This window comes from Amblyomma americanum, chromosome 7, assembly GCF_052857255.1.
Source record: "Amblyomma americanum isolate KBUSLIRL-KWMA chromosome 7, ASM5285725v1, whole genome shotgun sequence".
Lineage (NCBI taxonomy): Eukaryota > Metazoa > Arthropoda > Arachnida > Ixodida > Ixodidae > Amblyomma > Amblyomma americanum.
The window spans coordinates 82,080,545-82,104,808 of record NC_135503.1 but is presented as its reverse complement, the minus strand read 5'-3'; the positions used below and the strand labels follow the sequence as shown (position 1 = coordinate 82,104,808).

Sequence of the window (24,264 nt, the reverse complement as noted above, 5' to 3'; positions counted from 1 at the left end):
TGAAGGCGCTGCCAGGCAGAATAACCCGGCGCTACTGCTGAAGAAGTGTTCGTCACTAATCCGTCGTCAAAAACATGATCTGAGTCGCCATACGTGGAGCAGATATCGCCGATTGTTTCAGTGCAACTGTCGCGAAGTGCGACTTTTTCTGGTATTCCTGGAATAGTTACACGCACATTGGGATTTGGAATTATCCATAAAGGCAGCTCTGCAATTTGGCGGGGCATGTAGTTTGTGGGCATCAAATTGCGATGCTTCCTGATGGCAGCAGCGTCTTGACGCGCTCTACTGTTATTGGCCAGGGGGTGGTGCTTTTGCTTAATGTTAGTTGTCACACATGCACCCGTAGTGGCTCTTGTTCGAATTAAACACGGGCTGGACTGGCGCAGGCCTCCTAAGCACACCGTTAAAGCACGAGCCTGAGGGCTATCAAATGTTCGCAGGTAAGTGTTAGCCGCGAAACTTATACCAAAAAATTCTGCACAAAGGCATCTTTGAGCGCAATTTTTTCATATAATGCAAGATTTGACTACAACAATCAATTTGTCTGCAGATCATCCAACGGCTAGTATTGTAAATTTTTTCTATTATGTTCTTGCTATCGTCAAAAGAGTTCCCCACTGGCTTTCTGAGGCAGTATTTCCTTTGTGATGTGACCGATGGAAACACCTTAAAGGAAAGTTTTTCCTACATACCAGAAGAATGGACCATTACTTTCGCTATTTCCATAACAAAAACTAACAATATTTCAATCTTTAAAATTTTGTCCGAGAATGTTGGACATTGAACAGCCGCACTGTATTTGTGCCCGTAGGTGAGTACCGGTAAGATACATATGTTGTACACTTTTCTCTTGAGGAATATTGGTAACCTACTATTCAAGGTCTGACAGAACTTGCCATACGTGTTTCATCCCATTGTTATCCTTCTAGTTCATTTTCTCTGATGATTCCGATCAGCTGTCACTACCTGCCCTAAGTAGACGTATTCCTTTACCACTTCCAGCACCTCGCTGCCAATTGTGAACTGCTGATCCTTTGCCAGACTGTTGAACATGACTTTGGTTATCTGTATGTTAATTTCTAGACCCACTGTTCTACTGTGCCTGTTAAGCTCATTGGTCATGATTTGCAGTTCATCTCATGAGCCATTCAGCAAGGCAATGTCATCAGCAAATCGCAGACTATTTAGGTACTCTCCGTTAACTATTATCCCCAACTGTTCCCAATTCAGGCCTCGGAATACCCCCGGTAAACAGGTGGTGAATAACATTGGCGACATCTTGATTTCCTGTCTGAGGCCCTTGCTTACTGGAATTTTGTTTCTGACTTTGTGGAGGATAACCGCCGTTTCGCTCAGTGGTTAGGGCGCTCGGCTACTGATCCGGAGTTCCCGGGTCCGAACCCGACCGCGGCGGCTGCGTTTTTATGGAGGCAAAACGTTAAGGCGCCCGTGTGCTGTGCGATAACAGTGCACGTTAACGATCCCCAGGTAGTAGAAATTATTCCGGGGTCCACCACTACGGCACCTCTTTCTTCCTTTGTTCTTTCACTCCGTCCGTTATCCGTTCCCTTACGGCGCTATTCAGGTTTCCAGCGATATATGAGACAGTTACTGCGCAATTTGCTTTCCCCAAAAACCAATTTTTAATATTAATATTATTTGTGGAGGACTACGACAGCGGTGGAGTTCCTATAGATATGTTTCAGTATTTTGACATAAGGCTCTTCTACACCCTGATCCTTCATTTCCTGTATAACTGCTGAGGTTTCCACTGACTAAAATGCTTTCTCGTAACCGATAAGGGCTATGGTTGGTTATATTCTTCGCATATCTCTATCACCTGAATAATAGTGTGAATATGATCTATTGCTGAATATCCTTTACGAAACCCTGCCTGATCATTTGGTTGATTAAAGTCTAAGGTTTATCTCGCTCTATTAGCGATTACCTTCGTAAATACCTTGTAGGCAACGTACAGCAAGCTGATCGGTCTTTAATTTTCCAAGTCCTTGGCGTCTCCTTTTTTATGAGTTAAGATAATGTTTGCGTTCCTCCCAGCTTCTGGTACGGTCGAGGTTATAAGGCATTGCGTATACAGGGTGGCTAGTTTTTCAAGAGCAATCTCCCCTCCGTCCTTCAACAGATCTGCTGTTAAGCGATCCGCACCATAGACATCATGTGTGCCTAAAATTTAATCCCTCTAACCCCATCCCTACTGCTGCCAGCCCTCTTCAAATTTCCTGGCGCCTTTCTTGGTGATTTGTGCCACATCGGTGGTGGAATCATTTCCCTACCTGTCCACGTTTTGATGGCTCGACGCGCAACGGCGAAGTTTACCGAAGCTGCTAATGCATCTCATCCATTAGATCTGACATACCTCTATGCGGCAGCTCTCAGTAGGAGACACAGCCCTTCAGCATAAAACGGTCGCGATCACTGCAGTAACCCGTACTGGAGTAATGCGAAACCATTGACGGCTCCTCGCCCCTTTTCACCTCTTTTTGCTTCACTCGTCGTCTCTCTTTGATTGAAAGAATTGATGTAAATTCATCCAACTTCTCAATTGTCACAAAGAGTTATTTACTTAATCAAGTTCCATCAATAGCCCATTTTGACTTTTCAAACTTGGGACCATGCTTTGTTTTCAAATTTCGCGCAACGCTTGGCTCCGGCCACAGTTACGGTGTTTTAAAATTTATCGCCACTTTTTCTCCGCTTCCCCCCCTTTTTTTTCGACATTTTTTGCTCTAATGGACTACTCATCCGATTAATTTTTTTTTGCGTTATCAACCTATCTTTTCGCTATCTCTGCGCTATCTCAGTTCCTCACAACTGCTGCGGACACGTTCTGATGACACGTTTTGCGGACATGACCCCGTCGACATAGCCTAGGAATGCTTTGGCATTAGAAATCTATACGGAACTTCACACATCCTTTGTGCGTGGATGTAGCCTTCTCGGCGGTCAATCTCGCCGTGAGGAAGTCACGCTGCGGAGAATTTGAGTGGGTGCTGTGCTGACTCCTGGCGTCAGGACGTCCTTAGCATACAGGTCTGGTTAGGGAGCCTACATGTACAAGGCTCCCTAGGTCGGGTACACTTATACTGACATCTCCCTTCTGCCCCGCTCTTGCTACGGAGTGAACGCTGGATTGCTTCTTTGGATCTTGCCCCAGACTTCGGGCTGCGCGCGAACGATCATCTTCGCAGCCAGTGCTATGACCCGAGCCGCCCGCCAGACACACGCGGCACGTGGACGCACGGGCCTCAGCATCGAGCCCAGCTGGCCTTAATCAAAGATTAATTGTGCCAAAAGGTGAATTTTCGCAATAAAAATTTCCAGATATCGTGGTCACCTTCGACCCACTGTCACTATCAAAACTGTCGGCTGGCCACCAACGCCACACACTCAAAACGTGAATGTGAAGCTTACTAACCCAGTTCTCTCGGAGAACTGGTTGAGTTCGGACGAAAGTTTCCGCCTATTGTCTGTTCTATAAAAATGTTTTGAAAATTCCACCTTATCTTACAGCTTCTTGGGGTGCTGATCCGAAAGAAGAGCGGCGGCTGATTTGCTGGACTGCAGGATTGTGTGGCCAAAATGGGGCTCTGTACTGCGGGCTGCACTCAAGGCGGAAGACACTTCATATTCAGTAAAGTTTTCCCCGTCTTCCCTCTAGGGAGCTCTCGCAGAAAGTATTCGAATAGAGGGTTGTTGTTGCCTGATGTGTTGTGAGATGTCAGCGCACGTTAAAGAGCCCCATGTGGTCGAAATTATTCCAGAGTCCTACAGTATTACGTACGGAGCATTTCTGTCATTCTTTAAGCGAGAGATCGCTAAGTGACGTACCACGACCTCAGCATGCACTACCGCAACTATCGATATTGTCACCGAGAAACGGTTGGTGTACGCAGGGCAGGTTTACTTGCTTGATCTATACGCGCAAGACGCTGTTAAGAGGCGCAAGGCAGCAGGCAGCACGAGAGATGAAGACGACAAAGCATCTAGCCCCAAGATGGCTCAAGGTTTGTCAACTTCCAGGTAACACAGTTTAGCCGCGATACGGCGCCGCTACAGGAATTAGTAGTGTGGCAATATCGATACCCTCTGGCCCACATTTCTCTTATTACTATGCCACACAAAGACGGTTGCCGGCAACTACAAATCTACACCTTTCTTAACTCTGCCATATACTCCCCGATTTACCCCAGGTATATGCACCCGAATGTCGCCTGTGTGGCGCGGAACGCCCAATTACGGGTCCTGACAAGAGCCACGGAAGTGGCCGAGCGTCAAGGGCTCAAGTCAACCTTATGGGGCTGCACCCCGACGCACGTAAAAGGTACGCTGGCGAAAATTCTATAAATTTTATTTTGTCAAATTACGATAATTCGGCATTTTGGGGCTTTGTTGCTGCTTGTCTGGCGGCGAAAGATGCATTTATTGCTAAAGTGTTTGTTTTCGTTTAAAAGCTTTTTCCAACCGCTCTGATTCAAACTCCTTACTCTCCGCTGACGAAATAGCCAGAAGTGACGTGAACTGATCTAAAAGCGGACTCCGTGATCACTGGCTACGAGCGGGGCAGCCTATCAGCAGCCGAACCTCCGTCCGGACGTCGAAGCCTTTACCAGCCGTCGCTGCCGAATCGTTCACGTTTGCACCAGAATTGACGGATCTTGTTCCCGGTCCGGAAGACGAAGTTCTCGCAGAGAACAGCGGCTTGCACTTCAGCGAACTCCTCACAGCGTGCGATGCTTTTGAAGCGAAAGCTTCACTACGCTCGTTAAAGCCGATTTCGCCGTGCGTTGCCTGTTAACCTTTTAGTTACTACACCTCCAACAGTTAATACACCTCCAACAGTAGTTACTACACCTCCAACATCACAGCAAGCCTGCGCTCAAACTGTGGTTGCCATGTCAGTACCCCAGGTGCCGTCTCATGAGCCGCCTCTCGACAGTGTCCTTGTAAGTATGTCTTGCAACACTGTTCGCACTACTGACATAGAAATGGCTTGTCCTACGCAGAAGCGTCGTGCTTCATCCTCTCCTCCTAAGTCTTCCGTTCCCAGGTCAAGAACAAAAAAGGCTCTCCTAGTGTATCTTCCAAGTCAGATATTCTTCAAGAGGCTGTTTCAGCCTCCATTCTCAAATAGGCGCCATGGCTGGTTTAAAGGTTCTACAATGGAAATGCCGCTCCATTGCATCTCCTCTTCCTGATTTAAAAATTCTTCTATCATCTCATAACCCAGATATCGTGCTCCTGCAGGAAACTAGGCCATACCCTCCTAAGTCATTTTTTTTAAACAGGTTTCGTGTTTTTCGTGCGGATCGCATAATTGGTAGGGGCGGCGGGCTGGTAACCATGCTTTCGTCAAAATTGTGCCATCGGGCATCAATAACTAAAAGAGTAATGGATTCCGATTGCGAGCTCCTAGCTATAGATCTCACTTTGCTACACTGCTCTACAGTCACAGTTGCAAATGTCTATTTTCCAAATGGAGTATGTAGAACAGCCCACTTAGACAGCTTACTTGCAAACTCGAGCAGAATAATCATTGCTGGGGGCTTTCACTCCCACCACATAGTCTGGGGTTCCTATACTCATTCACGTGGCCATATGGTATGGGCATGGATGTCTGCAAATGATGTGCGGTGTTGCAACTCCCGGGCTATAACCTTCGGCCGCAGACAATCGCGCTCAGTTCTCGATTTGTACTTGGCAACAAGAGGTGTAAATATAGGGGCATGGTCCACGATTGACTGTGGCACATCTAGCGACCATCTGCCAATTACTTTCACCATATTGGCATGGCTGGCGCACTCCTGGAAGGTGGCGAAATTATATTGCTTCGAAAAGATTCAAAGAAAGGCTTCTATATCGATAACATTCGCCGATAGCTATAACGTCCAATTTGGTGAAGCTGATAGAAAGAATTGTGCACAGCCGCCTATCCGCTCATATCTCAGTAATGAATGCATTAAGCTCTGCCCAGATTGGCTTTCGCCGGGGATGCTCCATTTGGTCTGCTCATGCCGATTTGGAGAGCAGAATCCGCCTTGCTATGCAAAAGAAGGAAGTCTCAGCTTGAGTGACGCTTTACATTGTTAAACAATACGACAGTGTTGAATATTCGATCCTTCTTTCTAATTTGGCATTATTACGCACACCGTACTACATTTTTGCATGAATCCGGAAATTTTTAACAGGACGGCAGTTCTTTTGCTACGACGGTTCGTTCAGTTCAGACACCTATCCTCAAACCAGAGGCGTGCGACAAGGGTCGGTACTTTCGCCGCTTCTATTCAATTTTTGGATGTGCGACATTCCTGTTCACCCTGAAGTTACAGTATATGTTTATGCAGATGACATAGCCTTCTTGGTTTCTGCAGCAGACATTCATGCCTTATATCGCTCTCTCCAAGATTACCTCAATGCGTTTGATGTTTGGTTTCATACATTAAATTTAGTATTAAATGTGCACAAAAGCAGCGTACTACTTTTTAAAACCAACATACCTCTGTATATATCATTACGCTATCGCTCTTACGTTATACCTCAGATTGACTCGTTGAGGCGTCTAGGCGTGATTTATGATGCCACTTTGGATTGGCGGCCCCAGATCAAAAATAACGTGGAGAGAGGAGAGCGTGCGCTAGGTAGGCTACTACGGATAAGCAACAGAAATTTTGGTATGCGCCGGGATACGCTTGTACTGCTCTACAAAGCCTATGTCAGACCAATTTTGGAACTTGACTGCATACTTTTTTCTGGCTCCCCTAAATATAAACTTCATCCATTGCAGCTGCTAGAAAAGCGCGCACTGCTCCTCTGCCTAGGCTTTCCTCAACCAGTTTCTACCGCAGTTCTGTACTTGGAGGCTCGTATTCCCGACCTTGCATCCTGGTTTCATCTGTTAACTGTCAGGACTTTTTTGCGAGCATTTTAGCCTCCTCCTGGCGTGGCTACTCCTATTTTCGTCTCTCACTTTGCCCTTTTTCTCACTCCTCATTGGCCAAGGTTCCGCCTACCTCAGGTTGTATTTACCCAGAATCTGCTATCCAATATTGGCGTGGATCTCAGTTTTGTATTTAGAGTTGCTTGGGCAGCGTCTCCTGTGAATATTGCTTTTGATTTCATTTTCCCACCTAATGCGAAGCATCAGCTTGCTAGGATATTAACTGGAACTCTCTTGGATCACCTTGCCCAGTACCCGCAACATATTGTAATTGATACAGATGCGTCTGGGATCGTAAGGAAGGCAGGGGTTGGTATTTTCTCTGAGTGTCTATCGTGGAGCTTTTCGGTCAGAGTCCCGGATTACACAACCATATTTCTAGCAGAGTTCATGACTCTGGGGCTGGCCGCTTTCGTGAATCCCACAACTGTTTCTCAGGTAATATTCCTCTCAGATTGCCTCTCTGTTCTGCTTTCCCTGGAGTCCACACGAGACGTTTTTTTGAGACGCTCAATAGACTTTTTTCTTCCTGGATGGGTGAAAGAGATGCGTTTCGTTTGGATACCAGGCCACAGCGGTATTTTACAAAATGAAGCAGCAGACTTCTTGGCAAAAGCAGCTCTAAATGCACCACTTGTCAGTAGCGTCCCTAATCATTTTATCTTCGCAATGACTCGCTTTCAGCGTTTTCAGTTTATATCTACTGCATGCAACGATCCCTTACTCTTTACTGTCGACTACCCACATCTGATGTACCCATGGAAGACTCGGGCATGTAAAACCCGGCAGTGTGAGGTAACGATGACACTCATTCAGTGCAGGATTCCCCTTTTAAATCTGTATTTATGTAGATGCGGGTTCAGTCCGACAAACCTCTGTGCGGCTTGTGGCGAAGTAGAGACATTGGAGTATTTCTTACTGTCTTACCGGAGGTTTGCACATCAGAAGAGCACGCATCTAGAAATTCCGATTACAAAATTTGGTCTCATTTTGTCGGTTCCTCTCCTCTCTTTCGGCGCGAGCGCCAGGGGTTTTGCACTGCATCAAGTTTATAAATACCTCCACAATTATATAACAACTACCGGCAGATTCTCTTGCTAAATGTTTTCAAAAAATTTCCACATTCAAAAAGCATTTGGGTATTTTCATATCTTACATTTTTAATTCTCCAATATTCTCTCCCGATATTTTGTTTCTTCTTTTTCTTTTAAAATAATCTGAAATTTCACCCAAGGTTCATTAAATAGCTTGAGGCCAGCTTTTCCTATTTATGGGGTACCCCACCGAACCCTGACCAATGCCCCGTCGTGGGTATGTGCCATACGACCAAGGCAACAACAACCTTTAAGTGAGCCAGAGGTCAACTGTGGCTATAGGCCTTACCTATGTGGTCCACCATGGGGTCCACCACTTGACCTCTGATCTTTCGATTTGCCGGTAGAGGGCGGTAGAATAGTCACGTGAAAATCGCGTGATGTCACGCGATGGAAACTGATGGCGTTGTGACGCCAGTCTGGGGGAAATATATAAGCTGCAGCGTTCATTGGGTGACCAACCTCTCGCGTTAAACCATTAACTGCCCCATGTCAGTGCGGCAGGCTGGGCGCGCTTCTTATCCAGTGTGCAAAACGCGCTCAACATTGCAGACTCCAAGCCACGTGTAGTTAGTTGCCCGATACATACAGCACAGCTTTCGCTCTCTGACCAGGTTCAGCAGTACTTAAACCGAAGCAAATGGGGTGGTGGGGAAAAGCATTGATCGGTTATATATACCTATACAGAAAGGTGTTCGGGGGCTTCCCCTAGCGGGAAGTCTCCTTACATACCAGGTGAAGTCCCTCCTAGTCCGGGACCCCATTGGTAGAATCCGCCGTCCGGGCCCTCTGCACCAAAACCAGCAGGGCCTGAGGTTCGAGCAGCCAAAGCAGGGCCGCCTCCCAGTATTCTAGGTTAAGGTGGCGGTATAGGGAAAGGGCTGTGTTCTTCCGGCAGGCCAACACCATGTGATAGGTGTCAGCCACTTCCCCACAGTACGAGCACCATACATAGCCTGTGTACTGTGCGCTGTCAGTGCATTCCACCCCCCCGCCCCCGTGATCGAAATTCCCGGAGCCTTCCACTACTGCCTCGCTCATAGCCTGAGTTGCTTTGGACCTTTAAACCACACGAAGACCAAACAATCCAAGTCCAAACCGATTTTTCCTGACCAACGATTTTGTTGCTTGCTAGGGTGAGAGGGCCCTTATTCTATTTGCGAAATGCGAGGGTACTCAAGTAGCCCACAGTTGCACTTGTTGGAGATGAATGTGAGGCTGTGAAAGGCGCAAGATCAGATGGTGTTATTGTTAGGCGATAACTGCTGAGCCATACCGCAGAACAATGAAATGTTTGTCAGATGCTAGCCTGTTGTAATTTTGATTCTAAGGAATACATTACTCCGGCAACCTAAGGAAAGCATGAGCGGAATATTGCTCGATTGTTGTTCTACGAGGGCCAACACAGGAAAAAGACACCTTTATTGAAAAGTGAAAGCAAACAAAAATGTATGTTTCCCTCACAAGGCTTCTGCCAGGGTCGCGTCGAACTCTCCCTCGTCGTCAATCGTGGCCTCCTGGTACTGCTGGTACTCTGAAACCAGGTCGTTCATGTTGGACTCTGCCTCGGTGAACTCCATTTCGTCCATTCCCTCCCCGGTATACCAGTGCAAAAACGCCTTGCTACGGAACATGGCTGCGAAAATGTAAATAATGTTAGCATAAGACATGGCTCACAAGTACCGTCATGAACAAAAGTGTGCGGGATTTGGGCATCCGGAAAAAAAAAACATTGATGCCTGGTCAAGCTCAAGAGGTCAGTGAAAAGCACTGAACCGTGAGGGGACATGAGCCCTTCATCTGCTGGAATAAGTATGATTTCACTGGCTTGAAATTCAACGAAGGAATAAATTAATTTCCGCAAATCCGCATCCCGTAAACTTTTTGCCCACGACTGTATAGCTTACCATACACTATTCAGGAAGTTAAGGCACGCTGTTTAACAATTTGTAAGCCGTAGCTCATGCTTCATGTGCATACAAATGATAAAACATCCCTTATGATGGGTCATAGAATTGAATGACATGAATTTTAAGCAACTTCGACCACCGGGTTTACAGTAAAAAGAGAACACAGTTGTACTAATGACTTCGTAAAGAAGCCTCACATGTGGTACGTATTCGCTCAGTCTGCAAATCTTGTAACACTGCTTGTATATAATTGGGAATAGCTTCAATAAATACTGTAAGGCAGTTTATGAATCAAGAAAGCTCGAAAGCTCATCATCGTCAGTCAGACTACGCCCACTGCATGACAAAGTGCTTAGCGAAAAAAGGCTGTGTTAAAAATGCATTTCGAGCATATTTATTAATTTCGTATTTATTTTGCATTACTTTATCCCTATGCTTTATGCCATACAAATGCTTTCTAAGTATGCTAGGAGTATTATTTTAAACATTCTTACAAATGCATGAAAATGAATTTTCTGTCCGCTTAGTATATATTATATACATTAAAAATATACTGAAAATAAACATTAAACACATTAAAGATATATTAAAATGCACTTTAAACACATTTAAAAGATACTAAATATATAATTAATACATTAAAATATACTAATAATATACACTAAATACATTATAAGCACTTAAAATATACTAAATATATAATTAATACATTAAAATATACTAATAATATACACTAAATACATTATAAGCATACTAAAAATATACATAAAATACATTACACTACATTGAAAAATGCACTAAATATAAAAAATTAATGCATTAAAAATATATTCATTCGCCTCGGCTTACAAAGATGTGCTAGCCAGATTCACCGGATAATACTGATCGATGTTGTAAACAGCCGAAGTAATGACTAAACTGGTTATAAGGATGAGGAGACGGACAATCCCAGAGAAACCGGGTTGTCATCAAGAAGTCTACGCCAATGGAAGATCACGTGACAGGACCTTAACGGGAAAGAAGTGGTCACGTAGGAAATGCCGACCGGAAGTGACGTCAGCAAACAGTAACTGCTCCAACAAGACAAAAACTTGGCTTGCCTTATAAATGCCCCCCGAGAGGAGGCACATTATCTTGCCCGGTGAGGCGCTTTTTGCGCAAAGACTGTGGGCCCCCAAATTGTTGCACAAACGTCAGAGTGGTCGCATTCAAATCTGAGGTCTATCTAGAGCCTAATTGTTCGTCGCATCTTGCATCAGGCATCGGCCAGGAGTCGAACTGTCAACCAACAAATACATGGGCATCTATGGGAGCCGGTCGGCCTTGCCAGTCGGGGTCCTTTTCGCTGGCGTGTTCGGGCCCGGAGGCGCGCATGGCGCTATTGCCGGTGTAATGGTGTCACGGTGTCCACGCTTAATTTAAATATGTGGTGATTGCCTTTCTGCTAGAAGTTAACATGAAGGAATATACGAAAAGGAAGAGTTCTGAATGTTCCCGGAAACATAGTTTCGAGCACTAGGTTACCCCGCCGCGGTGGCTCAGTGGTTAGTGCGCTCGGCTGCTAAGACGGAGTTCCCGGGCTCGAAACCGACCGCGGGGGCTGCGTTTTTATGGAGGCAAAACGATAAGGCGCCCGTGTGCTGTGCGATGCCAGTGCACGTTAAAGAACTCCAGATGGTCGAAATTATTCCGCAGCCCTCCACTATGCCACACCTTTCTTCCTGTCTTCTTTCACTCCCTCCTTTATCCCTTTTCTTACGGCGCGGTTCAGGTGTCCAACGATATATGAGACAGATACTGCGCCGTTTCCTTTCCCCAAGCAACCAATTTTTATTATTATTATTATTATTAATAATAATAATAATAATAATAATAATAATATTATTATTATTATTAGCACTAGGTTGTTCCACGGCAGCTTGAAGTGTCCTGCAATGCTGCACATATGTTGACGGGGACTACCTGTTTGTTAGAGCTGAAGTACACTACGCACGAATTAATTTCGTATTTACGGAAGTAGAATTTGAATGCATTGCTAACTTGTAATTTAATAATAATAATAATATTTGATTTTGGGGAAAGGAAATGGCGCAATATATGTCTCATAAAGCGGCGGACACCTGAACCGCACCGTAAGGGAAGGGATAAAGGAGGGAGTGAAAGAACAAAGAGAGAGAGAGAGAGGCGCCGTAGTGGAGGGCTCCAGAATAATTTCGACCACCTGGGGATCTTTAACTTGCCCTGACATCGCACAGTACACGGGCGCCTTAGCGTTTGCCTCCATGAAAACGCTGCTGCCGCTGTCAGGTTCGAACCCGGGAGCTCTGAATCAGTAGCCGAGCGCCCTGACCACTGCGCCTCCGCGACTGGTACATGTCATTTCCCGAAGCATGATTTCGAGCACTAACTGTTCAACGGCAGCTTAAAGTGTGCTGGAAATACGTTTACACGGACAGCTCATTCTTTCGAATTTAAGTGTACTTTGGACGAACTAATGTCGTATTTGCCAAAGTACGCTTTCAATACATTGCCAACATGCAAAGGACTTTTGCCGAAACGAGATTTCGAGCACTAGATTGTTCTACGGAAGCTAAAAGTGTGCATCGAATATGTTTAGAACGACTGCCGATTTTTTTTAAAAATTGAAGTATACTTCAGACGAATTAATTTCACATTTACGAAAGTACACTTTTAATATATTGACAAGATCCTCAAACCGCATTCATATTTTTTCACGTGTTTGAAATGTGCTTGAAACATGTTTTAAGTGACGTATACTTCGAATGCATTAATTTCACATTTCGAAAGTACACTTTGATATGCTGACAAAATGCTAAAACCGCCTTCATATTTATTCACGCGCTTGAAACGTGCTCGAAACATGCTTTAGTGAAGTATACTTCGAATGCATTAATTTGATATTTACAAAAGTACACTTTTAATATTTTGACAAGATGCTAAAACCGCGTGCATAATTTTTCACGTATTTGAAACGCGCTCGAAGCGTTAAGTGACGTATTTTTTGGAAAATTTTAAGAATATATTTTGAATACCAAGCATAAAATTTCAGGAACCTATTTCCAGCATATTTTTAGTGCATTCATGAATACAAAATATATTTAAAGTACATTATAAACATCCCGAAGTATATTCCGAACGTATTAGTTTTTGCTAAGGGCTAGGCCTCCCGCTAGGCTTGCCTTCTCTTAGAATCCAGTGAGTTACCGTTAACTACCGCCTTGCCTTCGTATTATGTGCCATGCTCAAGCACATTTCTTCTGGGTTTAGACTAGAATTTAATGATTTAATTATTCCGTATTTGTTCCTTGGCCTGCTCTCCTCTCTACCTGTCTCTTAACGTTACATCTGTCCTCTTGCTTTCCATATATGCCAATGGGTTGTCCTCAATTTATATTTAACCCTTTTTCTTAAGCCGCGACAAAAGCTTCACAAGTTCGCAGTTTTCACCGCCAAACGGCGTCCTCGACTGTAGACCCACGCTTATAAAAACAGGCTTATAGGAGAAATTTAAAAAAAATTAGCCCCTCATTTACTTCGTTAAACTAAATGCGGCATATGTAAACTAGCAGCAAATGTATGAACCCTTCGCATAGCTTACTTATGGTTTCACACACATTTTAAGCGACATGCTGGCGCGACGCGTTTCAGCCTTTAATGTTGGCTGCAAAATCGGTTTGCCTCCTCTTCAGTAGTCCGCAGCTGGTATGCATGGGTTCTGTCCCTTCAGCGTGAATGCAGCTCCCACGAAACCGGTGTCTTCTTCACCAGGACACCACCATGCTTCACGACACATGACTATCTCGCTAGTGACCAACCTAATGCTAGTAAAAGAGCGAGTTGGGCGAGTAGGTATCGGTCCATTATGAAACAACAGCTCGAATAAGGACGGGTATGAAAGTAAAGACACAAAAAGCGCTAGTGCTAGCGCACGGAAAGGAAAGGGGGATTTCCCTCTCTGCACTTTTCCACCCGCAACCCGTCACCTTGCACCTTCACTTTGTCTTTTCTATCCCACGTTAATTGCTCTTTTATCTCAAAGTGGTGAGGGGGATTTCAATCTGGCTACACTGCCACCTACCAACCATGACAGCTGGCAGGCAGAGGCTTCATCCGCAGACGGCGTTTTTTTCGCTAGCTAGCCATCTAGAGCTATTGTCGGATACAACTCAAGAATGAAGCGGCAAGTGCCTCCCATAGAAGGACCTCCAGCGATGTATATACATGACGCCATGGTTAATCCGATTAAGCTATGGTTATTCTCCATTCATTGGCCACCCCCTGAGATTTCATGCTAGCCTACCAAGGCGATCGGTCAAGGGGGAGGGGGGCAGAATCGGCCAAGAGGAAGAATTGGGCGACGCCATGGGCAGGAGTCTACTTTGATCGGAATTTTGCGGCTTTGTTGTATCCGAATATAGCACACAAAAAACACGCTAAACGGTTTCTGTGATAGTTCGGTAGTATTCACCACGGAAAAATATTCTACCGCTTCCAGTTTTCCAACAGATGAAGCAAGAGGTACACATGTTTCCAGCTGCCCCGCATATGGTCAAAAAGGCAGTTGTAAAACAAGCAGTACTTACCAGTGAACTGCTCAGAGATCCGCTTGAACAACTCCTGAATGGCTGTGCTGTTACCAATGAAGGTAGCAGACATCTTGAGGCCGCGAGGTGGGATGTCGCACACGGCAGTCTTTACGTTGTTCGGGATCCACTCGACGAACTTGCCCGAGTTCTTGTTCTGGACGTTGAGCATCTGTTCATCCACTTCGCGCATACTCATTCGGCCCCTGAACACAGCAGCCACCGTCAGGTAACGGCCGTGGCGGGGGTCGCAAGCAGTCATCATGTTTTTGGCGTCGAACATCTGTTGCGTCAGTTCCGGCACCGTCAGAGCCCGGTACTGCTGGCTTCCGCGGGACGTGAGTGGAGCGAAGCCAGGCATGAAGAAGTGGAGGCGCGGGAAGGGCACCATGTTCACGGCCAGTTTGCGAAGATCGGCGTTCAGCTGCCCTGGAAACCTGAAAGAGAAGTGAGTAGCCTTCGTGAGTGTGGATGCCAATTCGCGAGAATGGCCAATAGTTCGCGCATACTCTGGCGCTTTTCCTTCATGGCAACTGCAATTATACGAGGCTGAAGGGTCACGATCACGTGAAGAAGGTTCACGAATCGATGTACGGTTAACTTCAAGCATGGTTGAACTGCTTTCGTTTTTTTCATGAAGAACCACAGAGTAGCGTTCATATCCTGCGTGGCCAACAGATTATAGGGTCATAATCGGCCGTCAGCAAAGTGCACGTTACTCTCATCAGCAGAGTTTTTGAGCTCGCTAGTTTGTCGGCTTTCTCCCCGCTAGTGTGCGACCTGCTTTTCCTGCCGTCCTCCACTAAGTAAGTGTCCTACGCTCATGCACACCTGCCCGAACTGTCGGAATGTTCCCGTCAAAAATCCCTGTGCTGTGAGCGGATATGAATGTTGTAACTCGCATTTCAAACGGGCTCCATTTGCATACAAGTTTTGCTTCAAAAGTACAGGCGCAAGTCAGCCACCCACCTGAGACATGTAGTGACACCCGACATTGTCGCAGAAACCAGGTGGTTGAGGTCTCCATAGGTTGGAGTAGTGAGCCTAAGCGTCCGGAAGCAGATGTCATAGAGTGCCTCGTTGTCGATGCAGAAGGTTTCGTCCGTGTTTTCCACAAGCTGGGACACTGAGAGGGTGGCATTGTAAGGCTCGACGACGGTGTCCGAAACCTACAGAAAAGGGCTGGAAGACAATCAGAACCACATACGCGAGGCATCAGGGAAAGCCAGTGAAGTCAGCTTAAAGAAAGGCAAAAATGTCACCAATGTACGACAAGGACATCAGACTTTAGAAATAATTATAGTCACAAACCTTGGCGGAGGGAACAACGCTAAATGTGTTGATTATACGATCGGGGTACTCTTCCCGGATCTTCGAGATCAGCAGTGTTCCCATGCCAGATCCAGTGCCGCCACCCAGGGAATGTGTGAGCTGGAAACCTTGCAAGCAATCGCAGTCTTCGGCTTCCTTGCGGACGACGTCGAGCACCGAGTCCACCAGTTCGGCGCCCTCCGTGTAGTGGCCCTTGGCCCAGTTGTTGCTAGCACCGCCCTGTCCTGAAAGGGCAGATAGCGAAAGGCGTATACATTTGACGATATGATTCCGACGGCGACTCAACGCTCAGATGTGTGCAAAAACTAAACGTACTGCTGACAGCAGTCACAAACACGCCAGAAAATTGCTCTCTGACTTGCTTTCTGCAGTTAATCGCTCTAACTAACGCTGCTTCTGCTATCTCCCGGCAACAGGAGTCTTTCTCGGGCGCCTACACACTTAGTAGCCCATTGTTAACCTTAGATGCATAGTAAACCTTCGATGCAGTGTGCCCTGTGAAGCAATCAAATGATTAAACACTGAAACAAATGACTGGAAATATTTCAAATGTCCCTGAAGTGAGGACACATGCACCCTTCTGTTCCCCGTCAAGGCTATTGAGAGCACGTAATGGAACCTAGGACAGCTGCTCAAAGCAAATTTATTGGCCAAAATGTGAAGTCTTTGCGAAAAGCAGACGAAGGACACAAAAAAGATACATAAGACAGTCACCAATGCTTATGCCTTGTGTGTCTTTTCTTGTTTCATTCGTCTCGCTTTCGTGCTGGTTTCTTCACACCATGCGGCAGCAACTAGCCCGGCAGCATGCTCTCTTGTACTACTGGTGAACCCCATTTACAGTCTCACGGCTAGCCATAAGGGAAACTCAGTGGTTTTCGGCTATGGCAGTATATAATGGCGTATATAGGTGTTGCTATTAAACACTTGAGGCAACGGCCGTTACGAACATTGAGTAAAGAGGTGGCGTACTGCATGTAGAAAAACAACAAGAAAATTCAAGGTGACAATTTACATCACAAAGAGGTGCGCACACAATGAGCGCGGCGTGTAGCTCGAACGAACAGGGGAACGCGCTTTACAGAAAGGTACAATTATGCGTAAGCTCCTGAAGACAGGACAAACGCAAACAAAACAGTAAGCAAGAAAGAGAGAAAAAATGAACGCCCTTCAATACACGCGTCTCCGCTTTTTTTTTTTTTTGAGACTGAGAAGGACGAAAGGGCGAGGTGAGTTTGTTGGCAAACGCGATAGACAACCTCGCGACGGTCAAATGAACTTTACAGCCACGTGGTTAACTGATATCCACGGAAGCTGGTCAGTGTCTCAGATTTCTATCTGACACAATTGCGTATCCATGAATGTCACCTGAGGAATAAAAGAGGTGTCTCTTCGCACTGCTTGAAAACTGCCTAAACTCCTCTAACAAGGAAGTGGAAATGAGTAAACTTCCACAATAAAGAGGCGGATTGGTTGGCCTGCATTTTTAAGCATGCAAAAACGGGCCAATCAACGTCATATGCGCTAAACACGTAGTCCATCGGTATACTTGCTTAATCATTATAAAAAAAATATCCAGTGCCTCTCCGCGAGTTGTTAGACCTCAACAGTCCAAATACCTTAACCCCACAGCCTTTAGCGCATTTCGTATATTCGTGGACGGCTCGAAGACCGCTCGGTGCAATGTTTAATGTACATGACCTGAATTCTCCAGCCCCTATTCTGTTTTCTTGTGTTGGCGCTTCAGTTATTCTGTTTAGTTTGATTTGACACTGAGGTTACGCAGCGACTGAAACGGCTGAAACAAGGCAGTGGACAATGAGCTCAATTGAGTGCGCGCTTTAGTCCCGCTAGTTTTCCGCGTTCAAGAATGAAAAACGCAAAAGCGCACAAGTTCCTTCGGACGAAGAGCAGCAGCTTACCGAACACAAAGTTGTCCGGACGGAAGAGCTGCCCAAAGGGTCCCGAGCGCACAGAGTCCATGGTTCCCGGTTCCAGGTCAACCAGGATGGCCCGAGGCACATAATTACCTCCTGAATGAAAAGGAAACTCAGTCACACACAGTGCAAGAAAAGACGCCTACGCTTATTACTGATACCTTAATCTCCTGGCGGGTGCTCTTATAAGGAATGCTACAGGCAGGACAATTCTTCCCCTCGAAGAATACGTGGCAACGGAACGCGAAAGCGACGGCGAACCCAAACTCAAATACGACATGGGAAAGCGATCAATGTAATCTATACGTCGCATCTCGTCGCATGATAGGCTGCCATTATTTTTTTGCTTGCTCAGTAGCTTCTTGTCTTTTCGTGTCTGTTATGACTGCAAACGACTGCACCTAAAAGACTCCCATTGTGGTGAATTTAACCCGGAGCTTTCCAATACGGTATAATTGTTTTTTTTTTTTGAGTGGGGGGAAAGGAAATGGCGCAGTATCTGTCTCATATATCGTTGGACACCTGAACCGCGCCGTAAGAGAAGGGATAAAGGAGGAAGTGAAAGAAGAAAGGAAGAATGAGGTCCCGTAGTGGAGGGCTCCGGAATAATTTCGACCACCTGGGGATCTTTAACGTGCACTGACATCGCACAGCACACGGGCGCCTTAGAGTTTTCCTCCATAAAAACGCAGCCGCCGCGGTTGGGCTCGAACCCGGGAACTCCGGGTCAGTTGTCGAGCGTCCTAACCACTGAGCCACCGCGGCGGTGCTTCAGTGCGGCACCGCTTTCTCTTTTAAAGCGAAAACTTCATTACGTCATGTTCTGCGAGTTTCGTAGACTCCGGCGCTTGGTCCTTCGGAGACATTCAGCCGCTCCGAAGCTGCGCCGAAACTTATGAAGAGTGGACGCTTTAAGCTACGTGACGCTATACTGACAGTTGTGCTTTGTGTGCGTTGGCATCGACAACGCTGTGGCAGAAACGCGGCACTGAGCTATAGGCCGCCGGCGTTCATTGCGTTCATTAGCCTTGGCGTTGACAACGTTCTGGACTTCAATGATTATGAGGAAGGGAAGAGCGCATAACTGGCTCTCTTGGTCAGTGGATGCCTCATTCGCGATTTGAGGTACTACGTAGCGGTGGCGAGAGAAAGAGGTGTGGGCTGCATTCTTTGGCGCTGACAACGTTGCGGCAGACACGCGGCACTGCGTTCGTTGGGGGAGCAACCACTCGCGATCCACCATTGACGCCTGCCAGGGTGGGCACGCCGCGTACCCAGTGTGCGGAAGGCACTAACCGTTGCCGGCGGCAAGCCGCGTCTAGTTGCCCGATACGCCACAGCTTTCGCTTTCTAACGAAGTGCAGCACTATAGTTAAACCGCGGCTAAATTTTTTCATCTTGCTCTACGTCCTTCGTATCTTTCCGTATGGCGTACAGCGCCTTTCCTTTCGCCATAATCACATTATTGTTTCCTTCCTCCACACGTATACATATCGGCGTCAAGCAGTGTCAGAAGTGAAAATCATAACTCCTGTCTGCATCGTGGCAGGCGTAAGCCGCCACATGCCAGCTGGACGCAGCGACTCACAATGATGTACTACTCCGCATTGCGCTGTACAGTAAGACATGATTATTACAGGTGCAATGTAGGACGCGACCTGTCCACAACGGTGGACTTATTGCACGCTTTACTGGAACCCCGCAAAGAGAGTTATGATACCGCTGCAGCGATTAAAAAAATGTCAGTGCTAACGCTTGAGGCGTGAATAGCAAGTTTTGTTTAAATCACGGCCCCTTTCATACCTTCTTTAAACCCTCCCTCCACGCTAGGATTCAAGTGTTCAGCCCTGTAAGACTGCTCCCTCGTTTTTCCTTGATTTTCAATGTTTGCAAAACCCAAACAGACGCGCGCATACTGGCTACGTCCGAGGGAGGATGCCCATGCCTTCGCTCTGAATAGTGTGTGACGCAATACAAGGACAATATTTCGACGATAATTTGACAACAATCGCTGCAAAAAAGACACAAGTGAAAGCAGTTAACATACGAAAACATATCGGGGAAGCTGCGCAGCTTTCCTTGCGGAACATAAGGATGTTAACACACAGAGGCTGGTAGCGGTGGAACGTAGGGTGCCTAGGAGAAACGATCGCTGCAGCGCTCTCATTACGCCACATGTCCGACGCATTTCCAGCCCCCGGTCTCTACCAAAGGCACAGAGGGCATCTGCGTCGTGAGGCCGCTTAATGGAGCTCCAAAACGAAGTACGCCCTCAATCGGCCGCGCGTCCCTAATCTAAAAAATAGCTGCGGTTTAACTACTGCTGAACCTGGTTAGAGAGCGATAGCTATGGTGTATAGGGCAAGCAGACGCGGCTAGGCGCCTGCAAAACGTTGAGTGCGTTCCGCACACTGGATATGCAGTGCGCCCAGCCTGCCACCCTGGCAGGTGGCAGTTAACGGTTCATCGCGAGAGGTTGGTCACCCAATGAACGCTGCGGCCCATTCTACCGCCCTCTACCGGTGAATCGAAAGGTGAAAGGTCAAGTGCTGCGACACCATGGAGGACCACATATGGTAAGGCCTGCAGCCACACTTGACCTCTCGCTCACTTGAAGGTCAACGGGCAACGCGCGGCGAAATCTGTTTTACCTAGGGTATGAAGCTTTTGCTTAAAAATATTGCTGGTGGTTTAGCACAAGTTAATCCTGGTCGGAACCGAAATAATGTATCTCCCTGCCTACTTTTACGGTCCAGCGACTGGCGCTTTCAAACTTTCATTTCATTCGCTTACAGCGCGGTTCGTGTGTCCACCGAGATATGCGAGACATGCGTAATTTGTTTTCCTTAAAACCAACTTTCATTTCACTTTACTTTCCTTACGGCGCGGTTCGTGTTTCGGTCTCCACGGCAGGCGTCGCATCAATGACACCTAGGGTACCGCTGAACGCATCAAAGTGCACCGCAGTTATGCACAACCCACTTTCAAGGCCTGCGCATGCGATCCCGGAAGACGCTTTCCCGCTTGACTGGAGGTCAAGATCAAGGTCAAAATCAAAGGACCAGGTCAAATGCCAAAGTCGAGACGGTGTAACAGCCGCTAGTGTCGCTGCTGTTGCTGACGTCGTGTGTCGAACCTGACTACCACCAGTTCTCCTCATCTTTCAACCTCTACCTACATTCAAGGTGAAACTTGCGGCCACCGTGACCTGTAGCTATATACGAAATCTAACTTGAGGCCCCGATGACAGCTCGAAACGCTGGCGTACTGCTTATCGCTTTAAAAATTGGTCTCGGTTTTGCTCCGACCCGACAGCTCTCGGAGCCACTTTTTGGTTCCATAGTTCAACAGTCGCTGCAGCAGTTGGATAGCACATGTTCCCCATAGAGGCCGCAAATAATCACGATTAGCTACGAATGCTACTATTAAACGCAACAAATGCCGAAGTCGGCGTTCACTGCGGCGTGCTTTCAAGCTTCAAAACTGATTTTTGAGGAAGTAAAGGCGCAGTGTCTCTTACATGCGCGGGTACATGCGTGTGCGCGCGTGCGTGCGCGCTAGAGATTACCACTACAGGTTATAGGAGCGATGGCGAGGAAAAAGAGTGGCACCATCCAGAGGCCGTATAACGCACACAGCAAGTCGAACATCACCACTTCACACACACACATGTGCATGTCATTTGTCTATATATACTCGCCACTGGCCGACCTACATGTGGCGCCACTTTTCCCGACATTCGTATCAAAGTTGCGACGCAACCGTTTGTCTAACAGCGCTCCGGGAGTTGTCATATCATTTCTAGTTCCATATAACTTACACATGCAAGCCAAACCGCAGGCAAGTTTGCGACAGGGGCTTCCATCCAACGACATCATCATCATCATCACCATGACTAGGCCCACTGCAGGGCAAAGACCTCTCCCATGTCTCCAATTAACCCTTTCCTTTCCCAGCTGCACCCACCGTATGCCTGCAAACTATCTCATACGCCCACCTAACTTTCTGCCGCCCCCAGCTACGCTTGCCTTCTCTTGCGTGCCCACGCCGATTTCTTCTTGATTTCGACTAGGAGGTCACTAACCCAGCACGTTTTTTTCCTCAGCTAACTTGCCGGCCTCTGATCCCTTAACGTTACAGCTATCATTTATATTTCCATAGCTCGCTGCGTTGTCCTCAACTTGAGCTGAACCTTTTTCGTTAGCCTCCACGTTTCTGCCCCGTAGGTGACTACCGGTAAGATACAACTGTTGTATGTCGATGACACGCATCTTGAACTGCATGCGTTCTAGAATTTTGCACCTAAAGTATGATTAAAGAATTCTTCGTATTGCGTTCCGGATGATGTCATATGCGCGGGTGGTGTCATATGAGCGCGTGTTTGTGGGTGGTGTCATACTTCGAGAAAGAAAATGATCGCCTGAAATAAAGTTTGCAAACGGCATCCAAACGCCCACGTCTTGCATTCGTCACGTGGTTGCCTTAAAACTGGTTTTAAGGAAAGGAAATGGCGCAGTAACTCTCTCGCGTATCTCTGTGGACATACGAACTGTGCCGTCAGGGAAAGGAGAAATGAGGGAGTGAGAGTGGGGCCGTAGTGGAGGGCTCCGGAATTATTTCGACACCTTGGGAATCTTTCATCGCACAGCACACGGGTGCCTTTTGCGAGGCCGCCGCAGTCGGGTACAAGCCCGGGTACTCTGGCTCAGTAGACAGCGCGTCAACCACTTAGCTATCGCGGCGGGTAATTTAAGTGTGCCGAATTTTTTCGTTTGCTTGGAGGTCGTTTAACATGCATTGACATTAGAAAACACGGACGCCTTGATCGTTCCGCCTCCTGCGAAACACGTCTGCCGCGGTCGCGATTTGACCACGCGTCATTGGGCCGAATAAGCGAACACGGTGTCCATTGTGCGTTCGCTTCTTCACGATTGAAAATGGCGGACGCCTGGAAAGAACGTGGTCGCCTGCTGCAGACGACCAGGCGCCAGAGAACAGCTCCAGCTGTCAACACCGTGATCGACCGACGACATTGTCTGGTCGTTAAGCGTCACGTGGTGCCCTTTTTCTCTCAGCTGGGCGGACAAGGGAGGAGGTTTTTGAATTTAATGCTCTATCGCGGTGCACATGCCGCCAGTATTTTAATGGGATGGCGTTATGGTTCTCCTGTTGCAGAAAAGCCGGCGTCATCGTCGGTGCTGACGTTGTGACGTGGCCCTCTGGCGTCATCACTAGCAAGAAACCGCATTGTGAGCGAGCTGCCAAACCTTGGCAGGTAGCAGTAACGCGCGTCTCACAAGCCCCACCTGTGACAGCGCCTGCTATCGCAGGGCAGGTAGCGCATCACTTAACCGCTACCCCACTGCACCCACGGATCTATGAATGTAGAGAATGCCTAATTGCGCGCCTATAAGGGCATTGAGTTATTTAAATTATCACGTCATACCTTGAGGAGGAGCTGGAGCGTCATCTACAGTCTTTTGCATCTCATAGGGGGGCTATTTACGCACTGCTCTCGTTCAAATTCAGCAAGCCTAGTTCGGGGTCTTAGCAGCTTGAAAAAGCAGTAGGACGTACAAAGATGCGACAACTCTACACTGAAAGTATCAGCCGAAACGCAGCCAGGTACTTACCAGACCCTTCGTTGTAATAGACATTTATACGCTCTATCTGAACGTCAGAGTCTCCATGATAGGCGCCAGAAGGATCAATTCCATGCTCGTCCGATATGACTTCCCAAAACTGCGAGCAGGAAATGTTTCATAACTGGCGTGAGGTCACATCAAACAGCCTCAAGACCCCCAAACCACTCAGCGCCCGGAGTTCATGCAAAACACGATATGGCGCGAAAACACAATTCAGACATAACATGGCTGCTGCCGGGTGCCGCAGTCAAGGAGGGAACGCTCGCTCAACCAGCTCGGAAACACCTGCTAAGAAGCTCGCCGCTCTCGAAATATTGACACAGCTTTAGTGGTACAGCGAAAAACTCAACCGGAAGCTTGTAGAATTCTCCTATCGTAACTCTGAGACGGCAAGCAGGCTTCAAACAAAAGTATAGGAAACGGCGGCCAAGCCCCCATGGTCAGATGTGTGGTTGGGCCTAACATTCTCGCTCGAAGAAGCCGCGACTAAGGAGGGAAGAACTGCGACTACCCGCAATCGACACTTGCACAAAGCTCACTACTTACGTAAGCGCGTAGCCTGGAACGAGAATCTCGAAAATGCTGCCGCGTACACAACGCAAAACGTGAGCGCAAAACACAGGGTGGAAGACTCCTGGGCAGCGGGAAAGCAATGTGTCATCAAATATTATGCATCGTAAAGCGGTCACTTACTTTGGCGCCGATTTGGTTGCCACACTGGCCCGCTTGGACGTGGACGATCTCCCTCATTGTGTACTAGGAATACCACGCCACACGCAAACGC

General features: G+C 47.2%; 1 protein-coding gene across 1 annotated transcript; it reads right to left on the bottom strand.

Annotated features, from left to right (window-relative positions):
* Positions 1 to 9,512: 9,512 nt before the first annotated feature.
* Positions 9,513 to 24,264, bottom strand: LOC144097866 (tubulin beta-4 chain-like). Its single transcript, XM_077630477.1, has 7 exons — positions 24,174 to 24,264; positions 23,469 to 23,577; positions 17,821 to 17,931; positions 15,878 to 16,122; positions 15,536 to 15,735; positions 14,567 to 15,003; positions 9,513 to 9,688 (listed from the first exon to the last, which is right to left on the bottom strand). The coding sequence occupies exons 1-7, from the start codon at positions 24,228 to 24,230 to the stop codon at positions 9,513 to 9,515; spliced, it is 1,335 nt and encodes a 444-aa protein (XP_077486603.1). The 5' UTR covers positions 24,231 to 24,264.

Excerpts from the sequence above, each read along its gene's own strand:
- LOC144097866 (XM_077630477.1), bottom strand. The coding sequence starts at position 24,230 with ATGAGGGAGATCGTCCACGTCCAAGCGGGCCAGTGTGGCAACCAAATC. Across the intron at positions 17,932-23,468 it reads CTATTACAACGAAGGGTCTG|GAGGTAATTATGTGCCTCGG; the intron begins GTAAGTACCTGG and ends CTTTTCATTCAG. Across the intron at positions 9,689-14,566 it reads GATCTCTGAGCAGTTCACTG|CCATGTTCCGTAGCAAGGCG; the intron begins GTAAGTACTGCT and ends ACATTTTCGCAG.